General features: G+C 43.1%; 1 protein-coding gene across 2 annotated transcripts in view; it reads left to right on the plus strand.

Moving 5' to 3' along the window:
* The first annotated feature begins 22,857 nt into the window (after positions 1-22,857).
* The window catches only part of SLC9A3 (solute carrier family 9 member A3), an 80,138-nt gene continuing 77,721 nt past the window's right edge, over positions 22,858-25,274 (plus strand). For both annotated transcript variants that reach the window (XM_067569837.1, XM_067569836.1), the window contains exon 1: positions 22,858-23,235. In XM_067569837.1, coding sequence (XP_067425938.1) covers positions 23,034-23,235 — 202 coding nt within the window. In that variant the 5' untranslated portion in view covers positions 22,858-23,033. The remainder of the gene's footprint in view (positions 23,236-25,274) is intronic.

The following is a 25,274-nucleotide window of genomic DNA, read 5'->3' on the forward strand; positions in this document are numbered from 1 at the left end:
CCTATGGACCATCTTTCTCTGCATCATTTTCACCCCACAGAGTGAGGAGAGAACCAGTGTATCATCGGTATGTCCTTTGCCTCTGCAGTATTGAGTAAGCTGTATCAGACCATGCACAACAGATACAGCGAGGATAATTTAGCAAGCTTGTAGATAAATGCAAGAGCCACTAAAACGTCTATAAAATCTCCAAAGAAGCAAATGAGCATTATTGCGTCCCAATTGCTCATAATGGCGACACTTAGTGTGGTATACTGAAAACTGTGTTAAAGTTACAAGCTATCATTCTAATTTATAAGGCGTTTCCAGGCCCTGCTTGCAGGCAAGAGGGGTCTGTAAGGAAGCCTGTGATCCGAATCAGTTGGCAGAGAGCCTGCCTCGAGTAAGGTGAGTCAGGTTGCATCTATCCATTTTAGGGAACTTATAGAATCAAAGACAATTAGGGTTGGAAGGGACCGCAGGAGGTCATCTAGTCCAACCCCCTGCTCAAAGCAGGACTAACCTCAGCTAACTTTGTCTAGCTGCCAACTTTGTCTCTTTGTTTTGGGGTTCTTGTATGTTATCGTCCTGAATTTTAAGCAATAACGGAGTGTTACGTTGCAACCAGCAAGAGTATTTTATGTTTTTATATACCTTCTTTCTGGGGATGTTGTGAACATAACACTTAGCACAATCTAACTCTAGCATGAAGGAAAATACTTCCACCTACTGATATTGGTTAAAAAGCATCTGGCCACACAAAGTTATATCATATGTGCTCTAGGACTCATTCCCACACTTCAATTTTAGGTCAGGAGTGCTCTGAAAGTGTGTAAATTCAGGCAGAACTGGAGAAGTCCTGAACCTAGATAGTAACAGATGCATTTTTGAAATTCATGCTGTGGCATTCCCCTCTGCAATCTGGACTGGTATATCGTTATGTCACCCCAATCCCTCCACTCCTGGAGCCCATCTTGCACTTGCTCTGCTGTGTAAATCCCCACTCCTGGGTCAGTTCACTCACAGTCTCTTGCAGATAAGCGGCTCCTATTTTAGTGAGTGAATGCTTCTGGCCAGTCACTCATGGGATTATGCAATGATGTGACTCCAGCCACCATCCCCAGTCCCAGACACAACCCTAGGAATTGCCGTTTTACCGAGTTCCGTGCTGCCCACTGGGCTCTGCAAGCTCACTAGATTAGTCAATTTATCAAAGAAGTTGATATGCACCAGCTCTGTCACTCTAAATGAAGTCTCTACACGCACCCAAATAACATGCAATGCTTTAGATAAATAAACAAATAAGTTTTTATTAAATACAGGAAGATTTTAAGTGATCATAAACTAGTATAATATGAGTCAGATTAATCAGGAAGGAATAAAACGAATTGCATACTAAACTAAACACGTCAGTAGCCTTACAATCTTTGATGGTTAATCTTACCACACAGACTGGCTGACTCCCTAAGCCAGGCCACCTCCACCCCTTCTCCCCCCCCATGAGCGTGTGTCAGTTGCTTGTTGTTCCTTGGTAGATGGATTACAAGGGAGAGCTCCAGAGACAAAAATGCCTCTGCCTTTAACATGTTTCCTTGTCACCCCCTGGGGTCAGGTGATGTGCCATGTCCAGCAATGGGCATGATTTCCTCCACTTGAGTCAAATGAGCATCGCCTTATTAGATGCTCAGGCCAGTCGATTGTTCCTGTATGCATACCTCTGTAAGGCGTGAACCCTCACTTTGCTTTGTGTTTGTCTGGATCTATTCAAGCCATGTGAGATACACAGTGGGGAACATTACATAGCAGAGTTTCATATCTGTACATATGTGACATTGCAGGAAACATACTACCCTAACAATAACGTTCAGTATTTCACGAGCATTCCAGAAACACCTTACATGTCATACTTTGCATTAGACAATACCCAGTTACACTATAAGGGTGAACATAAATGATACACAGATCACACCATAAGGGTGTAGATGGGGTACAGTGTGTCTTACATTCCTGGAATGAAACTACTAGCAGAAGAACTGAAAAGCACTGCAGGGATCTTCCTAAAGGTTAATAGCCCAGGGCTCAAGCTGAGCAATAAAGAGGTAAGCCCTTCTCAGCTTTTTGTAAGAAAGTATCACGGACTGAATTCAAATGAATTTACTCTTTGTGAAGACAGACAAAGTGGCAAGGGGCGGGCAAGCCAATTCGCTCCCAATGGCCTTGTGGGGTTAGTATGTTCATGTGCATACACCTACAACTGTTACATTGTTTGTGACTGGAAGTGGCTGTGGTGAAAGAAACGGGAGAGTGATTAAAATAAATAAAGGTACTTGGTAGATATGGGAGCCATGGTTGTGTATGGGACGGACAATTAATAAAGCAATAATAAAGTGTTCCCCAAACCTATGCTAACTCAAGTTAAAAGCCGAGTTGCCATGTCTCCACTGCTATTTGAATCCAAGTGGCTGACTCGGGTTAGCTAACCTGAGTTAAGAACATGCCCTTTTGCAGTATAGACTCACTCAGAAAATTAGATGAGCTAAACGAGGATTTGTCCAAACCTTGTCAACTAGGACATCACACAGACATGCAAACAATTACTTGGTGTGCGTGTCAAGTGCAGACGCACATAGAAAAGCTGCAGGACACTGGTGGATACAGTATGATACGTGTCCTACATTAGTATTTATCCGCTCGACTCCCAAAACACCAGTCTTTGCAATGTAACCTAAGAACATATTTTAAAAATCTTTCTTCACAAATTGTATTTTCCTATATACAAGCTGCATATCTATCTCCTTGTTTCAATTATTTTTACAGCTGAATGTTTCCTTGCAGTAGAATAACTTGTGTAATAAAAGATGATGCACACAAGGGGTTTATTAATAGAAGGGAAGAGGGTGCCAGAAAAATTTCTCCTTCTACATTTTTTGCTTCCTGGCACTAATTATCCATTAATCTCCCAAGCAGGCAATGTATTTTTCCCCCTCCTTCATACATTTTTTCTAGGGTTTTTACTATTTGCTATGTATATTATCTAAATGCCGGTTGGCATAGACTGTAACTTCAGGACCTTAGCAAGTTTCTCCTGTCCTTTCCTCTCACTTCTGATATCAAGGCATTTCACTAATAAATAACTGGACATGCATCCAAATACAAGGCATGATTCTGAGCTCACTTACACTGGTGTAAACCAAAAATGACTCCATTGAAATTAATACAGTCAAACTGGCATGAGAACAGAACCAGGCTCCCAATACCCAGTTTTACATTATCAAGTACAATTTTAGCTCTTATTTTAAAAACTGTATTACTTTAGCTGGCTTGACCTGGTAAGAAACTGTAGAAGAGTATTTGTGCATTGTGGAACTTGGGAAAGAGGGAGCGAGATGAGGTGTTTCTGAGGGGAGAAAGAGGACATCCAGTAGTCAAAATTCACTTCTGGAGACTCTTCAACATCATCAACCTTATTCAGGAAACTATGAACTGTAATACTCAGTTAGCATATGTCCCCTCTCATTTCTTTAAACCTTTCCAAAGCTCTTCCTCCTTATCAGCATCACTGTCATCATCACAGTGGTGACTGGATGTTCTGCACCCTGAGAAGGATGTGGAAGGAGGAAAAAATCTTCAAGAGCCGTAACTCAGGTCCAGGTGGGAAAAGTTGTTTTGTGAGAGCCAGCTTTGACTACAGCAGCAAGCCAAAGACCCAATCCAGCAAATATTTAGGAACTACCTGAGTGCTTTCTATCTATTGAAGTCTGTAGGACTTCTCACAGTGTGAAACAGTACTCTTGGTGGTGATTTTTAGGTTCTGGCCCTGGCCCTGGCCCTGCAAAGACATTAGTTTCTAGGGCAGGTCTACACTAGAAACGCTACAGCAGCTGGTGAAGACGCTGTATGCCGATGGGAGAATGCACACCGTCAGCATAATTACTCCACCTCCATGAGAGACAGAAGCTATGTCAATGGGAGAGCGTCTCCCACCGACATAGCGCTGGTGGGGACAATGTTTAGGTTACTGTAACTTGCGTTGCTCGGGGGGGGGGGTCTTTTTCACGCCCTGAATGATGATAGATAGACTTAAGCGGTAGTGTAGATCTGTCCCTAGTAAAAGAGATTTTCTGTAAAAGAAAGGAAGTGCAGTACTGTAAATGCAGCATAAGCAACATTGTAAGCCCTTTCCAACAAAGGAAAGGTGGGAAGAGAACATGGCATTGATATTTCTTGACTCTGAACAGATCGTTTTAGCTTGTGTCCAACAACAAGGAAGTGGAATGTAAGTTACAGAGCACTGGTGTTCAGCAGAAGCTAGTAGTACTGGGGACAAAATAAACCCAAGAATTGTATAGTTTAATTAGTCAATTACATGTGTCAAAATCCTATGTGACTACCTGGAGCTGGACTGCCACTCTGGTCCCTATGTTCGTGACTTCTAGATTGGCTCACTGCAATGTGCTCTAGATGGAGCTATCATGAAGACACCCCAGATACTACAGCTATTGCAGAATGTCTTTAACGGTATGTGTTTATATAGTCCCTAGCACAATGGGGCCCTGAATGAACTGGGCACTGCTCTGATACAAATAATAATAAAGTGCAATTTAGAGTAGTGGCAATCTACTTCTCCCTGCATGAGCCATGACAACAACTGAGATCAGATATGGGGCTTGAGCTGATAGTCCTCAGGTCAGCCCTCAACTCTGGGATTCTTTCCCTCACTCGACTTGACTGTCTGTTAATCTTTTAGGACAACAGGCAAGACCTATCTCTTTCCCCAGGCCTGTGAATAGGGTGGGTTTGCCAGGTTTCTGGGTAGGCAGTGCTGTCTGCTCATTGTGGGGAATACCTTGTTTCCTTTGTCCCTAATGAGTGTTTTAAATAATGCACTAGTGCCTTGGCATAAATAAATGGCTACATCTTGAATTTGACATTCCTGCCAGCTAATACAGTCCCTTCTCTCTGAAAACACAGTTAGCAAACACACAAAATGAATACCACATGAGCCTGAGCAGACGTGCACTGAATAAGAATAACAAAAATGTAAGGAGCTGGTACAAACATATCTTTAGAATATTAGGTATGTCGAGTCTGATCTGTCCTGATTTGGGGATTTCAAAGAATATATATGAGTAGCACTCACACCTTCATTTAAGATTTGGGAGTGAGGGGGTTTCTGATCTTTAACAAAGACACACTTTTTCCAAAGTTTTAATTAGTCATTGATATTAAACAAGTGTTAACAAAAACAAATATTTTCAAAGAGTTTGATTAAATCAAATCCCTTCCCTTTTCATTTCTTCACCTGTCAGTTTCTTGAGATGTTCTAATTACACTTGTTCTAATCTCTAGTCACCATAGAATATTTCTGGGTAGACAAAATCTGAATTTCTGATGTAAAAGCTAGCAGGGAAAAATACGTCTTTCAGATCCTCTTTGTTCATTAAAAGGAAGGAGGTACAGGGATGGGGGAGAGAAGGCGAAAGCTACCTTTTGTTTAGGCCACCTTTAAGATCCGACTCAGCCAAAATATTAGTTGGCCCAACCATTAAATATGCTCCTATCTTGCCCCCCAGATAGAAAACAACCATTTGTTTTTTGCCAGGAAATATCAACCTGAATTAATTAAAAACAACTGTGCTGTGACAAATATTTAAATAGCCACACTGGAAAGTATGCATTTTTTGCACTAAATTACATTAATAAGGGTCATTTTCAGAAAAAAGATGTAGCAGTTCACTCCAGCCAACAAACACCTTTGCAGAATAAGCTTTATTATGTTCTTCTGAATGGAATCCTGCTGCTGTTGCTTGAACATTTCAAATATGCCAGATAACAATGTGATTACTAAATCATAACATGTAGGAGGCAAAAAATGTTTCCTACAAGTAAGGTGATCTCTTTGCCAAGTGTGCATTCCCCATCATCCTTTAATATCTTTGGAGAGTTAGCCTCTGTATTCAATTTCTTAAACCAATACAATTTACAAAGACCCCCGAATGGGAAAGGAATGACTGAGATTATGTTTTGCCTTGTGGCTTTAAGGAAGAAAAGCTCTTAGAAGTGGCTTTCTTGTTGCATTTGTTAGTTTACCAAGATTAGAATTTTTTTAAATGTTATCAGCTTGCAAAATTAAGCAGCATGTTGGTTGATTTTTAAAATAAGATAACAAAGACATGTCATTTCCAATGAAAATACAAATCATTTTTATAACTGAGAAACTCCAAATATATTTTTGTTTTTTGAAAATATTACTCTGGAAACCCAAACCTTCATCTGATGTGGTTTCTTGATTGCACATGATTAAGTATCTGAATCAAAACCCATTGAATCAATGGAAATCAAGTCCTACTTTAGCACTTTAAAATATTACATTTTAGTTTGTCCATCACTTTTTTGTTGAAGACATTTAAAACTTACTTAACACTAACTGTGATCTTCAGATGTTGTAAATTATGTAGTTACTGAGATTAGTCAAACCGAGAGAAGACTGTGAGGAACTTCAGAGGGACTGATTTAACCAAGCTAAGTGAATGGGCAATGTGATGGCAGATGAAGCTCAGAGTTGATGAATGCAAAGTAATGCACATTGGAGGAAGGGGAAAAATCGGGACTCTCGTACCCCTTATGGGGTTTTAAATTAATTCTATCATTGTAGGAAAGGGAATGGGGAATCACTGTGGACAGCTCAATAGATAGCTGCATTCAAAAAAGCAAACGATGCTAGGATGCATACGGAATGGCATGATCAATAATATGGAGTGTATTGTAAGGCCATCCAGTGACTCAATGGTGCAGCCTCATCTAGAATACCACATGCAGTACTGCTCATCCCATATCAGAAAGGATATTGGGGAATTGGAGAACGTTCAGAGAAAGGTGAGGAGAATGATTAGGAGCATGGAAAAACTCTCATAAGGAGAGAATGAAAAGATTGGGAATGAGATAAAAGTACATAAAATAATCTGTTTCCCCCGGAGCATACACTGGAAGCTTCTGTGCTCGCTTGCAGTCAACACAAGAACAAGGGGACATTCAATGACACTGAAAGGTGGTATATTCAAAGCAAATAAAAAGAAATACTTCTTCCACACAACACATAATTAGATTTCGGAACTCAATGTCACAGGACGTTGTTTAGACCAAAATGTATCAAGATTCAAAGAGGGATAGGTCATTTATATAGATAACCAGTGTCACATTAGTTAATGCTAATAGGCGTATTAGAAGGAAGACAAATCCTCAAGCTTCAGGGCTTAAATCAATCTCTAATTACTAGAATAAGAATTTATTGAGAGTTAATTTATCCTACATCTGCCTACTGTGGGATTCCTTGTGTCTTCCTCTGAAGCATCCATGGACCCTGGGGCTGATCCCATATCATAATTTGTATGTTCCTATCTTATAGAAAATTAATTTTTTTTAATTGTTTCCTAAATACACAAAACAGATCATTGGAGAAAGTGGCATATTATGGCCCAGATCCTCAGCTAAATAAATGTGTACAAATATTTTAGAAACCAGTTTTTAGCATAATGATTTAATCACAGAATCAGAGAACTTAGAGAGAGGAATACCAATGGGATCATCTTGCCCATGCTTCACCAATGCTGGATTATAATATATTCTGGAGTGCTTTGGTCAGGAGACCTGCACTCTTCTGCTCTTTAATTATGGTGTCTTTTGGAAAGCTCTAGCCCTGTCCTTCACTGAATCTGGCTTGTGTGGAGTCTGATCCTTCAAGATGCTGATCAACCTCGATTCCATTGATTTCTGTTTTTAATTCCACAAAATATGCTTTCAAAAAATCTATTCCCTTGTTCTGCTGCATTCTGTCAACTTATTCAACTAGGGCTATGTCTTCACTGACGGTGGCAAATTCGCCGCCATCAGATCGACTTCTCTGGATCGACTGAGCAGTCAGTGAAGACCCGCTCAGTCGATCCAGAAATCAACATATTAAGACCACCTCCTCAAGAAGCGTAGCGCTGCGTCAACGGGAACACTGTTCCCGTCAGCGCAGTGCAGTGAAGATGGCATGCAGAAGAGAAGCAGAGAAGTCGACAGGAGTTACACAAGTTTTTTGCGTAGCTTGCCTAACTCCGGTTGACTGCCGCTGAATCTCGGAGGTAAGTGAAGACAAGCCCTAGGTTACATTCAAAAATCTGGTAGTGTAGCACTTGGCTAACCTTCCCTATTACTTACTCACACATTCTGACTAATTTAGATATTTGGAAATCACTATAACTATGACTAGTGTCATCACTGTAACATCTAAGTGCTTAATAGATTTCTGTATTAAATTAATAATTAAATACAGATTAAAAATAAACTAGATTGCTTCTATCTCCTTTGGCTGGACTCTCTATTTCCTATCACAAAGCTGTTCTTAGTCCTTTATCAGTTGCCCCTTTAAGCTGCTCTTTCAGGCTGCCTGTTTCTTTCACTCCAGCTGTTCTTGTCCAACCTCAGTTTCTATGAGATCTCTCTTTCCCCTACCTCTAAACCTACCCAAAACAATACTCAGCCAAAAGCTCCTGGGCAGGTTGGTTCACACACACCTTTTGTTTTAGGTGTGGTTTATGCTTATAGTTAAGTTAATTGAAGGGTGAGTTCGTACCTACCACTCTGTGAGTTTTTAACTCCACTCATAACAAGGTTTTGCCCTGCTCAAAACAACACCCCCCACCTCAACTTCATTCATCATCCCAATGAGACCTAAAATGGTGACAACTAACAGCCCATTTCAAACAAAAAGAAAAGAAATAATTAACCATGTATTATTTGTAATTTGTTAGGTATCCTGCATGTGTAAATAGTTTTTCTACCAGGATAGCTTAATATCACCGACATAAAAGAATTTTATTCCCACCCAAATCTCTTTGAGGTGTTTCTCTCCCTGGGTTTCCCTCCAATCAACTCCTGAGGAATACCCATTGTTTCTATGGAATTTGCTGTCTGAAGCAGACCTTGCCCATTTTGTTTGAATGGGGGACTCACCTCTGTAACAAATTTTCCAGCCTCAACTTCCACAGCTACATTCTCAGGGGGCAGCCAAACTGAAATTCTGTCCTCCTGATACCATCTTAGACGGCCCTTATGGATAATTTTAGGTTTAGTCCTGGGACCCAACTGTACCCTGTACACCACTTTTTTGATTTGGGTCAGTATTGTACAGGCTTCTCTCCATCTCAAGGTTTATCCAATTTAAGGCTCTTACCCTTCTTTCTTCTAGAATTGTGGAAGCAGACCAGATCCTATCTTTTAAAAGTTTCCCCATATGACCTTTTCATTTTGTCAGAGGCTATCCTCGAATTTTCCCTAGCAAAAGTGTGGATTTTTATCAATGTTGGATTGCAGAGTTTCGACACAGTCCACGGTTCAACTCCCTGAAGGGATGCAGAGTCAGACACTTGCTCTCGCAGTGGCCACACGTCCCCAGGCTCTAGGAAGGTAGGACCCTTTCTCCCCAGCATCAGCCCCCCTGTCAGGGTCATGATGCCCCTCCCAGTCTGGCCTGCGCGGCCCCGTGGCTGGTGGCGTCTCCCTGTGCTGGGCCCTGCCCAGGGTCCCCCTCACTCTCCCAAACTGCTCACTGCACCCAGTTCCAGACGACTCCAGTCCCAGCTCCTGCTCCGCTCTGCCTCAGTGCGGCTGTGCTCAGCTCAGCTCAGCTCTCTGGACTGCTTCTCTGATTCTGCTGCTGTGGGTCTGCTCTGCTCAACTCCCTGGCCTGGACTGCTTCTCTGGCCTCCCAGCCGCTGGCTGCTTTGTCCTTAGCTCAGCACCAATTTCTGCCAGGGACCCCTCATTTGCCTGCCCGCCCTGTCAATCAGGCTGACCTGGAGCATTGGCCTCTCCACATTGGCCCTGGGGGATGTCTGTTTCAGGGTCCTGATTCCTCATCGACCCTTCCCCTGTCCTTTAGTGCTGAGAGATGCCAATCAAAAAGCCCCACTAAGTTTCAGTAATGGGTGAATAGTCCCGTTACACCTAGATAAATGAGCAATCTGAAGTGTTTTAAGGTACAGTATCATTATACAGTATATAGAGCCAATTAATAAATATCATTAGATCATTTCATGTCCAGCATTAACATAAACTTACACTGTAATACACACCTTTTGATAGGTCTGCTTTTCAATATCGTCACGATTATACCGCATACTCTCAAGGTAATATGGTCCCAGCACTGTGATGTAATCCCTTCTCTTAGCAATACAGAGAGTTCTGTATATGTAGGGCCACACTCAGGCCTGTCGACCGGGGGGAAGAGGGGCAATTTCTCCGGGGCCTAGCAATTTAAAAGGGCCTGGGTGGATGGGAGGATAGATATGTATCGTCCTCTCCTCTGCACCTCCCCTGCCTCCGAGGCCCTTGCTGCTCTGCTCACTGTCCCTCCCCAGAGCTGAACTTAGTTTATTATGTGCCATACAGATTCCTGGGTGGCTGAGGTGATGGTATCTGCTACTCAGCTTCCCGGGTTCATCAGACATCTCCCTGGGGACTCCAAGGGACCTGGGAAGCTGAGTAGCAGATATCGCCACCTCAGCTGCCTGGGAACCTGCATGGCACATAATAAACAAATAAAAACTTCCGGCAGAAGCCCGCTTGGACCTCAGTCCTCCCTTTCTACAGGGGCCATTGACTGTTCTGCCCTGGGGCCCAAAATTGCGGTCGATGGGCCTGGCCACACTAGAGCCTATTACTGGGCTGGACTTTCTCTTTTGAATCTGAAAAATTTCAGTATTGAGCCTGAGCATGACTACTGATTGACCTGAAGAATTAGATCTGTGAAAGATGGCTTGAATGCACAGGGACACATGTTCTGTATTAGATGATATAGCCTTCGTCCTTTACACTATATTTGTCAGACTGACACAGGCATGTGTATGTAATGCAAAAATATTATGGCAATGCAATGTTATCGTAGCGGCTTTAAATACATGCAGCAAATCAGAAAATTCAAATTTCTCACAGTAACTGCAAATTGGCCTTCCTGTACATAGAATTGTGGTTTATTGTACTTTATATGGCATTATATGGCTTTACATATCATCAGTGTCTTAATCTGCATGTGCAATATAGCTGAGTGATGGTGGCTCTGGGCACTATACATCAATTTCCTCATTTTTCTGTATTTAAAACTTCATCAGTAACCTTACATCACCATAGTTTGTTGAATTAAATGTCATTGGTATTATTTAGGAAATTAAAACAAGGGGGGAAATTGATGGGAAGGCAAAATAATAGTACCAGTGCATTTCTTTAAGCACCAAAATGTATTTAATTGTGCAATGTAGCAATCCTGTATGTGGAACAGAATGTTTTATTGCCATATATCTACCCTCAAATACACCTAGAAATACATAAAATAGTCATGGAATAACCTACTAACTTCAGAATTTAAGTATGATTTTTTTTCTACTGATCTGTAGATGGGAGACTCTTAACTAATACAAGCAGTGTCGTGGTCCCTGGGCCAAGTTCCCTGCATCCACAGAAAGCCTCAGTTGGAGATATGCCTTTTTCTTTTGTGAATGTAGAACCACCTCTACTTACCGCTTTTAACCTCTTGCATTTTGTGAAGGCTTTGGTCTTCCTAAGGGCTCTGTGTCTCCCTTTTTAAAACTTCCCAGTTTTACAATGTGGCCAGTTGTACAAATATCAAAAATTTCCAGTTTCATAAAGGCGGAGGAAGAGTTGGATCATATATTTTCAGAAAACTGAGCAGGAAAATGCTTTCGAAGACTTTGACTGCTTAGCTCTCACTGAGCAAAAGAATATGCAATGGTCTTTAATGATGACTGATGCTTTCTCCACGTGACGAGAAGTGAAACATATGGACAAACATGCTTGATGATAAGATGACTGAGGCATTGGGGAATATATGCTTGCTGTTTATAGATTACCTGAAGAGACTGTTTAGCATAATGGTCCTCAGTTCATTTCTGAGGAATTTGAAGCATTCTGGAGCATGAAACACACTAGGCTTACTACTTACCGCCCACTATTAAACGTGAGAGTAAAATGCTTTGCGCAGACACTTAGAAGGGAATAAACAAAAAATGAGAGTAGAATCCTACTGCATCTTATTGCAAACTTTATTTTATCATCAAGGGCTGTGCCATACATAGTCTAACATGCAGAAAGTGTCAGCAAATGTGAGTCGTAAATTACATTTGGTTTGCAAACTTTTCATTAAACAGAATTGCTGATAGCAAAAATTATTTTCAGACATAATTATTATAAGAGAGGATGACCGATTATAAAACAATACAGCAGAGTAGAGGCAGACCAGGTGATTTGATTTATTTACAACAGATTTACCAAAAAACTAGATGAAAACAGCACAGTACAGAATTAACAAACTGTGTTTCCTCTGTTGTGTCTACACTGGCAATTTTTAAGAAACAGCCTATCATTGCACTATCACCAGAGCAGCTCCACTGGTGCTAGCAAAGATAGGAATGGTAATATAGATGAGCCGTAATACTAGAAACACCAGTGGACACCAGCTCCTTGTCTACGCTAGAGCTCACACTAGGATTTACCATAGTGTAGTTGAATCCCCACATAAGAGCTTTTTTGCTAGAATTCATGAATGTAAACTAGAGCTGATTGAAAAAAGAGGTTTCTTTGCAGAAAAAAATGATGAAAATGAAAATAAATCTAAATTTTCTATTGAAAGTTTTTATTTTTAGTAGAAATTCAAATATTGAAACATTAAGACCAAAAACAAATATTTCAGCCAAAATATTTTAATTGAGAAATGCTGCAGTGGTGTCTCATGTTCCAATTCTCCTCTATAGGCCAATCTCCCTGGTTTCATTACTTCTCCCCTGATACACCACAGTGCATCACTGGAGATGTCTGGCTGGGGACAATGGTCCATAAAGGAGAATGGGGACAGGAGGCAATCGAACTTCAACTCCCATGAGGCACTGTGGCAGAACTTTCAAATAAAAATATTTCAGTTTTTGGCCAAAATATTTTGTTTTTGAGACTTTTTAAAAAAATAAATAAATAAATAAATAAATCAAATTCTCCATGGAAAACAGACACTTCATCAAAAAATGTTATGTAGTTTAAACCCTGATTTTCCTTTGGAAAACAGTTTTGATCGAAAATTTTTGACTAGCTCTAGTGTAGATGTGACAACCGTCCTCTTCGCCAACATACCAGGTCTGAACCAGGGACCTCCAGAGCTAAAAGCATGTACTGCTATGGCTTTAGCTAAGGTTCTCTAGCTGGGGACTGTAACAATTCACCCTCTGTGAATCAGTACAGTAGGGTACCTGTAACACACACTCAGCAGTGGGTTAAAGAGACACATCCTTAGCAGATTTGATTCTTATTTAAGTTATGATGATGTAAAATCAGGAGTTGAAGTCCACTGAAATCCATGGAGTTCCAGTGGTGTAAAACTAGTGTAAGAAAGATCTGGCTGAGCAATGTCTAACATGTACAATTTGTTTGGCTTGGTTTATAATAGCTCACAGAGCTAAGTACAGCTGGTGAAGAAAGAGTCAAAATGGGTTCTGCTGACCCTCCAAATCACATTGGGTAGATTGAGCCTATTAGGGTAACAGAACCAATACCATTAAACTAAGCTCAAATCAAATCCCAAACATTTTCACAAATATGAAAAATTTCACAAGAGACCACATTTTTTTAAAACTTGGTCATAGCAGCTTGTCCTAACCATACTGAGTCACCAAATCGTTGCATAACCTGATTTAGCTACACCATAATTTAAGCTATGTGTAAGCATACTTTTAAAACATAGCTGACAGCTCTATATATAAAGGTCCAGATATGGCAGAGGTGTCGAATGAATAGTTCTTCTATCCTTTGCTATTTGGCTGCTCAGTCCAGGTTATTGGCAGAAGCTCCTAAACAGTTTTCTACTCCAGACAATGAGTGTTTTTCATCTCTAACGTCAATCGTTATCATTTTGCTCACAAATAACTAAGCTGAGGAAATTCTGCCTGATTTTATTAGTTCATGTCTTACTGTGAGAGCATTCTCTGTTCCTTCAAAGTGTGTGCAATGGAAAATCAACTCATTCACCATGTCTTGCATAAGCAATAGAGCCGGAGGGGCAGAGATGATTTCCATGAGATAACCACACTTTAGGACTGTTCAATTTTAAACACATCCTCACATGTAGACACCACTATTGTCTGCACTGTCATTGTTTAGTTTGCAAATGAGTGTGGCCATTGCTAATAGACCATGATCTATCTCTTTCAAATATTCTCTGTATTTCTGTGTATTTTATTTCAGTTTTAAGGGAAAGCAAAATTGGAAGCATGAGGGGTTTATTTGTACAGGATGTAATTATTGATGACATCCTCGGGACAGATCATGTCTGGCCGTTCATGTGTGCAAAGGGGCAAGGATTGCTCAGAGCTAATGCCCACAGTGGGGCACTCATCCCAGGAGGCAGGAAAGCGTTTGCCCCCTTGACACTTGACCATGATCTTGCCCCCAGCCCTTTCCACACTGGCCAACAGAGCTGGCTCCATATGGCTGGGAACTCCAACTGCACCCTTTAAAAGGTGCAGAGCACTGTTCTGACTCCCGCTGCTCCCAGAGGCATTGTTTCTACTGTACCTTAGGCACCCCTCCAGGAGCTCCCACTAGGCCCCTGTATCTCATTTCCTCCCCGTGCTGCTGAGCTGTGCCTTGAAGGCAGGTTCCAGCCATTAAAGCTTTGAAAGGGTTCTGAAGTGGCTTACTTACTGTGTGGGTGGGTTCTTACTTTGATTTACCAGATTAAATGCATAGCTGTTCTCTGGAATTTGTGGGGGTTATCTTTTTATCGCCCCCAAAATATAACTGAATACAAGAGATTCACCAAACGTAGTCTCATTTCATTTTCACTATCAAATTACTCTGCTATAAACGCTGCTTTTCTTCTCTTGTTGTTATTATTTTGGTTCCAAAAAAGATCAAACTTATGTAGCTTTCATTTTTAATAGTCGCTCTGACCCTGCCTTGCCTCCTAGGACTGAAGTGTGTCCTGACAAACCAGATTGTTGAAGTTAATCATTAAAAAGGACACTGTCAAGCTATTTTGCTGATATCAAGAATCTGTTTTCTCACAGCTGGTTACTATAATCCTTTGGAAAGCTGAGGTTGTTTATTTTCCTTCATTGTTGGTAGGGTTGCTAATGGGATAGGCTGGTAATGTTACAGGGTATGTATTTCAGATATCCATGCTGCACCCCAGGGCCTTTGGAACTTCATAGTGACAGCAGGGATGGAACTGAGATCCTCCCTACCACTTGAACGAAAGAGGAATCTGTCAGATCTTAAATCAGCAGTAAAAGAGCAGTCACATAGTTGCACTGGGACTGTCCAGTAGAGGGCAGTGGTACACAGACACATTAGTCAGTTCATTTCTATTTTACCTCAGTATCTATTCCTTAGTTGAGCTGATGTCTAGCTTCTCCTGATAACCCTGATCCTGCACATACAGACACGCTTAACTTTACTTCTGTGAGTAGCCCAGTTGATTTCAATGTGGTAGAAAATGTAAGCGTGTGCCTGAGTGTTTGCAGGATCATGGTCTTAATTATCACTTTTCATCTCTACCTTCTCTCCCCCCAAAAAATGACATCCCTTGAAACTTCAGAAGATACATCTCATTTTAGGGTTCTGGGAGCTCAGGAAACCCAATAGGAAAAGGGATTTAAAGTTATGGTATTTTTTAAAAGTCCCTGCAGGATGTTTTGAAAAAAATGTCTTACGTTTTGGGGCTCACTATGTCTCCAAAACATCTTGGCCTGCAGACTCAAGCTTATTTTGTTGGCCTTGATGAGAAATGCCTTGTAATTTTTTTGTGGAGAGTGTAATGGGGGAATTACAAAGATGTATAATATAAAGATCTCATGATGGGGTGAGGTGTAACATTCTCTGTGCTAAGGCTGGCACAGAAGGTACTCACTGGGGATTTAATAGAGCAGTAATATAAGGGGAGAATCCCAAAGGAGAAGAGAGAACTCCCTTTGACAGCCCTGAGCCCAGCCAGGAAGCACGATCAGGAAGCATCAAGGGCAGAGCCCAGAAACAGAAGTACCTGAGCATTGACCATCTTGCTTACACTGAAACTACACTGATTAATTGCCTTTGTAAGTTAAGGGCTGTTTATTTTTCCCACGGCTAAAGCAAGTCATTGTTCATTTGCTGTTTGCTCCTCTTTCTGGGCCCAGCTGAAGAAATCTCTGGTCCTGACTTCTTATACATTGGGCCAGCATGGTGAAGTTCCTGCACAGAAACGTGTGGACCTTTCAGTGTCAGATGCAGTATTTTCCCTTGGGTTTGCAATTTTATTCTGAAACCTGCTGCTATGGGTTGGGCCGCACGCCTACACAGCTCTTTCATACAAAGCAACATTTTAAATTCATTTTGAAACAATTATAACTGTAAACTCACTTGCTGCTTTCTCCAGGCTACGCTGCTGCTGTTAACCTGAGTCAGATAGCTGAGCAGGGAGCATGGGAGGGGGCAGGCACCTATGGGGAAATGCAGAAAAGCAGGCATTTGGAAGTGGTATGTAGGGAGGTGTGGGAGGACGTGGAGGCCTGGAATGAAGATGAAATGGGGGGAGCACATGGAGGAGTGGCATACGTCTGTCCTCACTGGTCTCAGAATTGGGGCGGGGCTACAGGGGAGGCAAGAGGAGCAGGAACATGAATCACAGGAGACTTGTAGGGCACAAGACAGACTGAGAGGAAGCAGCAAATGTGGAAATATAGAGGAGTGGCATGGAAGAGGGGGATGCCAGGAACTGGGGGAGTGTGAAATGTGCTATAGGTGACTAAGGGAGTGAAGGTAGAAGATGCAGGGTACCAGAGGACATGTGCTGGAGGGCATACAAGAGAGATACTTAGATTGTAAATTCTTTGGAGCAGAGACTAGATTTTTGTTTTGTGTTTGTATCATGCCCAGCACAAGGGGGTCCTGATCCATGAGTGGGGCTCCCCAATTATTATCAGTAATAATAATGTGAATGTGAGGCTAGGGCAAGATGAGTCCTTGATACACAGTAATATTTTGCAAACTCGTTTTTTTCTAAATATAAAACTTGAAGCACTTAAAGAATTTCATGTGAATAACGGCCTCCCTTCCTTCTTCCCCATGCCCCCGATACCCCACATGTTAATTCCTTCTGTAGGAGGGAAATCCCAAGTAGGGAGGCTCAAATGATAAGTCAGAGCAGGGCCCCCCCGCTTAGATGCCAGCCTGATTCAAACTTTTGCTGTTCATTTATGAAAAATCAAACAAAATGCTGCATGGAAATAAGCAACCACAAAACCTTTGATTTGTTAAGAAAGGGTTCAGGTTAAAAGTGTGTTTCAGTAGAGCCCAGCTAAAAGTCTCCCACAACTTTATTTTTTGAAAACCATTAATGTCTTGGAATGCCCAGGCAAGGAATCTAGTCAGTTTCCCACTGCCATATCCTCTTTTTCCCACTATCTCCCCACTTGTCTCACACTGCTCACCCAACCTTAATTTTGCTTGCTAAAGCTTGCAGAAATATATAGCAAAGGTCAAAAAACCAAACCAAACCAAACCCCACCATGCTACTAGACTATAAAATCCCATTTTCATGTAAGAAAAGTCATTTCCAATATTACAGCCGAGCAAGAGCTCTGCTATAATTAAGGTTAAGTATTGTACCATTAACGTACTGCAACATTACTCATTGCAAACAAACTGTGTCAAATTCATTGCAAGTGTAAACCGATGCAACCAATGGAGCTGTGCCAATATACACCTGCAGAGATTTTGGTAAATCAGGTTTATATTGTTGCACAATATAATTTAAACTACAAAGTTGCATGCTCTGCATTCACTTCTATATACCTACCCCACACAAGTTTCATAACATCAAACAAGTCATTCCAATTCTATTCTTCTGTGTCCTTACATATCATACTATAAAAACTTTGACATAATTTATTCCTTTTGAAATCTTTACTAAATATTTGATCAGTATATCAGTATAGTTGATTAATGTATCAGTGTATATTGTATCATTGTATATCAGTGTATATAGAAACAGTGTATTTCTATTAAAGAACAAAATAGGAGTGTAAATTTAAGTCTGGGTGTGAAGTGCAAGTCATGGGTGGTAATGGTAAGTGATGAAGACTTATATTGCTGCTGGAGTCTTTAACAGTTCATTTCCAAACTCTTTAAAGTGTGGGACTTTTTTGTTCTTAATTGGGAGCATTGTCTGGACTCCAAAATACGAAGAGGTGCACACCATGACCCTACCTGGCACTGCCTACATAACTGCCACAGAGATTTGTGGATTCGTAGGATTGAGCCAGATGTGGGAACTTCACCACACAATGCCTGGTGTGATGCCATCAGCTGTGGTTACTCTGGCTGGCACAAAGGTCCTCAGTAGACTAAGAGTTTGATGATGATGATGATGATGATGACTGGACTCCATTGAAACACACTTTTAACCTTAGCTCATCAAAGTTTATTTGGGAATATTAATATATAAAAGATTATTGATTGTAGTGTCTCTCTCTGTTTGAGTCCTGTGCAATTTTCCAATATATAAAAGCCATTGTTTCTAGTCTTGCAGACTCATTATATAACAGATCTTGTGTGGTATGATATTTTTATGGCAAAGATGGTACTGAAATGCATGTTACAAATTATTGATATCAAAGCATGTTTCATGAAACTAGCCAGAGAGAGCCTGACCCAAATGGTCACACAAGAATACAGCAGTTATGCATGAATACGTGCAACATTAACTCCGACATTTCATGACTTAAGTGTTTTGCCATGCAACCTGAATGTTCTCTTTATGGGTTTTGTATAGATACATATTCTGTACATGTGTGCACACATAATAAGACATGTACACTGAAACTTTGATTTAGCAGGTTTACATGTGTTGTACGTAAATACATGCTTATTAGGGTAATTCCTCTATCCTGCCTGCTCCTTTCTGGCTGGCAAGTATGCTAACGAAATGCACAAGAATCCTGCACTCTGTGCAGTTCGGAGAGCAGCAGCCTTTTATATTTGAATATCCCCCTGCTTAGAAGAATAGTTACAGTGATGGGACAGCTCTGTCACAAACACATCTAGCCCCTGCCTTTGTTGTTGCTAGTAATTGTGTTCTGGAGCCATTTTAACAATGCTGTAAACCTCGTTTTGTGAATCTTTCATAAGCTGGCAATTAAAAAATAAAAAAACAAAACAGTAACACAATGTACTTCTCTAGCACTTTACACCAAGGAGTTCAAAGAGCCTTACAAATTCTAATTCTCACAACATCCCTTTAAGGTAGTGAAGTACTATACCCATTTTATAAACAGATAAACATGGGCCCTGTCTACACTACCAGAGTATTTCAAATGATTTTCCTGGCTGCTAACACTGATTCAGCTCCATTAGTGTTAACCCCACTGGGGCCCCTCATGTGGGATTGCCCAAGATTGGTTGCCACTGTTTTAAGTACCATGTTATCTAATGCTGCTCACAGCAAGCCACTATTTGGGTTCCGGGACCGCCCATGGCTAAAAGCCCCTCCCCCAGTCTAAGGGGAGGAACTACACAGCAAGCTAGGATGCTTAAAACATTGGTGGCAGTGTTTTGGGGGCTATGTTTACGCTACCGTGGCACACTATAGCACTGCAGCTGTGCCACTGTAGCAGCAGAGCATAGACACTTGCTACAGTGGTGCAAGGGGTTTTTCTGTTACTGTAATTAATCTACCCCTCTGAGCCGTGGTAGTTCGGTGATGGAAGAATGTATTTATCGACTTACTGCTGTCTGTGCTGAGGCTTAGGTTGGCTTAACTACATCTCTTAGGGATGAGTGATGTAGCTAGATCCCCCTAAGTTTTAGGTATAGACCAGGTCTTACGTTGTGAATACTTGGCAACTTGGAAGGCTCTGAAAAATTTGCTTAGGCCAGGTCTACACTAAAAAGTTAAGTCAGCCCAGATAAGTGTCTCTGGGATGTGAAAAATCCACACCCCTGAGTGACATAGTTAAGCCGACCTAACCCCTGGTGTAGAGGACATTTAGGTGGATGGAAGAATTCTTCTATGACTTAGCTGCCACCTCTCAGGGAGGTGGATTAACAACAGTGATGGCAGAACCCCTCCCACTGCTGCAGTGAGCGGCTACACTGCCGTGCTACAATGGCACAGCTGCAGCTGTACGGGCATAGCAGTTTATATGTAGACAACATAGCGTCAGTGTAGACAGTTTAGATGTTAAGTAACATTCCCAAACTCATACAGTGACTCAGTGCCAGAGTCAAAGAAGGACTCCTACCTACAAGCATTCTGCTCTAAGTACTTAAAAAGCCCTCTCCTTTAGTTACAAAGGGCAATGTCTAATTGAGAAGGAAAATTCCTTGTGTGGGTGCATTGTATGGAGTAACAAAGTTCTTTTGTAAACAATGCTTAACACCACACCCTTTTAGCATGAAATATATGTCCCAGAAGGGAAGGTTCTAATTTGTATTATACTCAAATGAAATGGTTTCTGGGCTAATTCAATTACACAGATCCTGTACAGATATTGACTTCCAGCTGTATAGTCAGTTGCTTCACAAGAATCCCACAGCACAAAAATCCCTGTGCTCTGACTGGTTGGGGCCATTCAGAACCAACCCCAGCCAGACTTGATCTAAAACATCTCTGAGAGATGAGGAGAACATTTTCAAGTTGCTGCTGGCCACATCTTCCACTTCATCCTTGAGCAGAGGCACATCATGCAAGTTTCCGTCTTACACTAATATGCGGCTTCAGAATGATCCATCTGGGGACAATCACCCCATAACCACCTCACTCAGCTATTTCAGGGAGAGGTGAGGAGAAATTTGTAGGACTAATACACAGTGAAATTTCTCCTGGTTTGAGGTGAGGCCCTGGGCCGCAAAAAGGTAAAAGAGCAACTTCCACCATCATGCTAACCTGAGGGTGCCCTTGTTTGAGGAAATGCTGGCTAAATCAGTCTTAGTGGCCTTTGGTCTCCCAGTTCTGTAGCTCAAAATAAGGGTAGTAACCTATAAAGGGGAGACACCTTAAGTTAACACCTAATTGAAAAAGCACATCCTGTACTAGCAAATTTATTATTTTAAATAACCAATTAATTGATTTACAGACCAAGGGTCTTTCCTTATTTTCCTGCAATGCCTTAATCAACCTTGATTTTTTAAAGCTCTTTACATCCTCTTACTTCTTTTTCTTATCTTAGGGGCATTCCACACTGCTGTTAATCACACTCGTTCTGAACTCTGAGCATAGACGTGCATCATGTTATGCAAATGGCCTAGCAGTAGTTTTCCACCCCGGGCCATAGAAATAGCGTCCTGCACACGTTGCACCCACCTATTTTTCAGTTGCCCCGTGGTACACATGAAAGCCCGGAGCTGCTGGGCGGCGCAGCCGGAGCGTGGGGAGGTGCGCTGAGAATGAGATCCGTTTGCTCAGAACACACGCTGCTTTGGTTGCCATCCCTTTGACTGCAGGGTGATGGTTATCCTGGGTCCGGCTGCCCGACACAGTACGCACAGTCCGGGCCCTGAAATGCGCACTACTGAGGCGCTCTGGCAGAGGTTATCAAAGGGGGAGGGAGGGATGATCCCAAAGGGCTGCACCTTGTAACCATAAAAAAGAAAAGGCAAAGACAGCAGGGAGGAGAGTTTAAAAAAAAACCCCAAGCCCTGAACCGCTGCAGGCCGACAGCCCGGCCCGGAGAGAGTCTCCTCGGGGACTCAGCAGCTTTTATTCTGCTCCCATTGAAGCTGCGGGTCGCTGGAAGTCAAGCCAGTGGAGTTTCTCCTCCGAGGGCCCGGGGGTGTCCCCGGGGCGGGTGTGTGTGTGTGTGTGTGTGTGTGTGTCCCCGGGGCTGCGTGCGTGTGTGTGTGTGTGTGTGAGTGCGGGGGTGTCCCCTGCGTGTGTGTGTGTGTGTGTGTGTGTGTGTGTGGGGCGGGGGTGTCCCCCGGGCTGTGTGTGTGTGTGTGTGTGAGTGCGGGGGTGTCCCCCCGTATGTGTGTGTGTGTGTGTGTGTGGGCGGGGGTGCCCCCGTGTGTGTGTGTGTGTGAGTGCGGTGGTGCCCCCCGGGGCTGCGAATGTGTGTGTGTGTGTGTGTGTGTGTGAGTGCGGGGGTGTCCCCGGGGCTCCGTGTGTGTGTGTGAGTGCGGGGGTGTCCCCCGGGCTGCGTGTGTGTGTGTGTGTGTGAATGCGGGGGTGCCCCCGGGGCTGCGTGCGTGCGTGTGTGTGTGTGAGTGCGGGGGTGCCCCCGGGGCTCCGTGTGTGTGTGTGAGTGCGGGGGTGTCCCAGGGGCTGCGAATGTGAGTGCCGGGGTTGTCCCCGGGGGCTGCGGTCGGCCCTTGCTTGGAGAAGGATGCCCCCATACTCCTCAGAGGACCGGCTCATGTCCCAGGAGCGGCGGGGCTCCCTGGCCTCTCGCCCCCCCTGCTGCTCCGGCTCCATGACCGTCACTCCCGGGCCCTTCCCCTAGGGCTCGCCGCCCCTGTGCTCCGGTGACACGCCCCACCCGGGACCCGATGCCCGCACCCCTGGCGTGCAGGCGCCGGGAGCCCCCAAACCCCCCGTGCCCAGCGCTGCACGGAGAGTCCGGCTCGGGCTCGGCGGAACATCCCCGGCGGCGCTGCTGGCAGGGCTCGGCGGCGGCAGGGGCGAGGGGAGCGTAGCTCCGCCTCTGGCGGCTCGGGGACAGCCCCATAAAGGCAGCTGCCGGCGGCGGGCCGCAGGACCCGAGCTGCAGCATCTGCCCGCGTGCACCGCGCGTGGCGCCTCCGGAGCCCTGCCGGCCCCCCACGCGCGCACACACACACACACCCACACACACACACACCACACACACACCGGGAGGCGGCAGCCCGGCCGTGGGCAGGGGGATGCAGGGCACCTGCCCTGCTTGACGCCTCCGGTGACTCGGCAGGGGGATCCCGGCGCCGGCACTCACTGAGCCGTCCCCGCCAGGGGCGAGGACCGAGGGGCGAAGGGATCGGAGCGCGCCGGCCGCTCGCAGCCGATGGGCTCGGAGATGAGACAGGTGCCCCTCGCTGAGGGGCTTCGGGCTCTTCCCGCCGCCCTGGGACAGGAGAAGAGCTCGGCGGACCATGAAGCTGTCGACGGAGCTCACTACTTTCAGATCGTCTCGTTCAAATGGCATCATGTGCAGGCGCCCTACATCATCGCGCTCTGGATCCTGGTGGCCAGTCTAGCTAAAATCGGTGAGTCCGGAGCAGCATCTGTACCTCTGCCATAGCGCCCCGATTGAAGCGAAAGAGGCTCGCTGCCTCCTGCACGGTTCCCTTCTCTGTACAGCGCGATGCTGTTTTACTGTATTCTTTGCCAGCTTCGTTTCTGAACAGTGTCATCCACAGCGTCCCACGGGGGGTTTGTTGGCTATACCTGTGGGTAGCTAACTAGTTCATTCTCAGGGGCCGGGACCATAGCGTCTGTATCTGATACGTTTTATGAACCCAGTCTCATTGTCATTGGTCACGGGGAACCTTTTACAAAACTAAACCAAGCAGGGAATGCGAAATCAAATGTGGTTATCTATACAATGACTGCACCTGCTTATAGTATGTACCTGCCGCCTCTTCTTATAACTGGCAGCGGTATTATATAATGAAACTGAAAAGAAATGTTGCAAACCTACTCACCCGGAGCATTAGTATCCTCTGCTCTGTAATTCAGTATTGTATTACCTGGAGGAGAATACAAGTAAACCCAACCGTTTAACCTGTGTGGAATATGGGTCAATCTGTATGTTTTCGTTAACTAAGAGCTATTGTTTTCTGATGCATGTGACATTTCTAACATTGCTACAGATTCTCTGTCCGTATTATTATTATTAAGGTCTAAGGGGCAATTTTATGTTGATTAACATGTCTGCTAGTGAATGACTGGTTAGTCAAACCGGATGTTAATAGTTTGATGCTATTATCTTTGAAGTCCAACGTACCGCAAACGAGATCTCCAGTTTTGCAGTAATCTTAAACAAGTGATGATTAACTTCCAAAAAGAAACTGAATGCAAGGGCCATTGGCCGCTTGAACGTCCATCACATTTGACAGACGAATTTCCTTACTTGTGTTAATAATAATAATAATAATAATAATAATAATAATTAATAATTAATACTTTAGATGATTAACGTAAAGGAGTTTACCAATCTAATTCACTGTTCACTTTCAATATAGTTGGCAGGTCATTACGACTAGAAATTAAATAGCTTAGTCTCTTTCATTTTTTGGTGGGGCACATTCTCACAATGCATCAATGTTTGGGTTGCAAACACTGCATTTGAATCTAAACAAAGCTGTTTCCATTCCTATTTTAAAAATGAATTAAATATATGAATGCCAATTTCAGTATAACTTTTTAAAACAAAACCTAAGTTTGGGGCTTCATCTACCTGACAGTGTATATGTAAACTGAAGATCTCTGTGAGAAACATATCAAGAAAATGTGCCTGTCAAGTGTAATCTCCTGATGAACAACAAGATATCTAAATTATCTATAAAATGTAGAGTTTTGATTTGCTTAACTTTTATTGACAAGTTGTATGCATTTGAAGAGATGTAAAAACTGCACAGTGGCTGTTATTCAGTAGTCTTGGGTACTTTTTGACTCTGAAAAAACAAAATCAGTGATTGGAGAAAGGGGTATAGGCAAAAGATTAGCTCCACTGGCAGCAGATAAAGTCAGAAATTATAGAAGTGCACTGGTTGTCAATTTGAGCCTCCTTTTTGGGGTACATATTTGTGGTTTGTGGTTTTTGTTGTTATGAACCGGCTTCTGTGATGTGTAGCACTGCTCCCTACAGTATGAAATTAGTTCAGGAGCAGTCTATGTCATAAGCGGTCTATATCATAAGCTCTATACAGCTAATAGCTAGTAGGGATTCTCCTGTAGTTTAGTGGTATGGCACTTTTGAGACATGATGAGCTCTATTTCAGCTGTCACCATAAGGCCCTGAGCGGCCAGCATTGTGCAGCATAATGGTATCCATTGAGTCTTCGGTGTTCTTGGATTTGTTCCAGTATCATTTTAAGCTAAAGCCACAGCGGCAAATAATTTAGGAGCTGCAGCTGGCTCCGTTTTTAAGTTATGGGAGCTCTCTTCACTGCTACACAGACTCAGGCCCATTGCTGGTGGACGGTGACCCCAGATACTTTCCTTCTCTTCTCCCCATTTTTGTAACCATGTTTCACTTGAGATGGTCTCTGAAGAGGCACTGAGCAATTACTGCATACTGTCT

This window comes from Emydura macquarii, unplaced genomic scaffold (assembly GCF_026122565.2).
Source record: "Emydura macquarii macquarii isolate MOO-44397 ecotype Brisbane River unplaced genomic scaffold, CSIRO-AGI_Emac_v2 contig_2948, whole genome shotgun sequence".
In the NCBI taxonomy this organism is placed as follows: domain Eukaryota; kingdom Metazoa; phylum Chordata; order Testudines; family Chelidae; genus Emydura; species Emydura macquarii.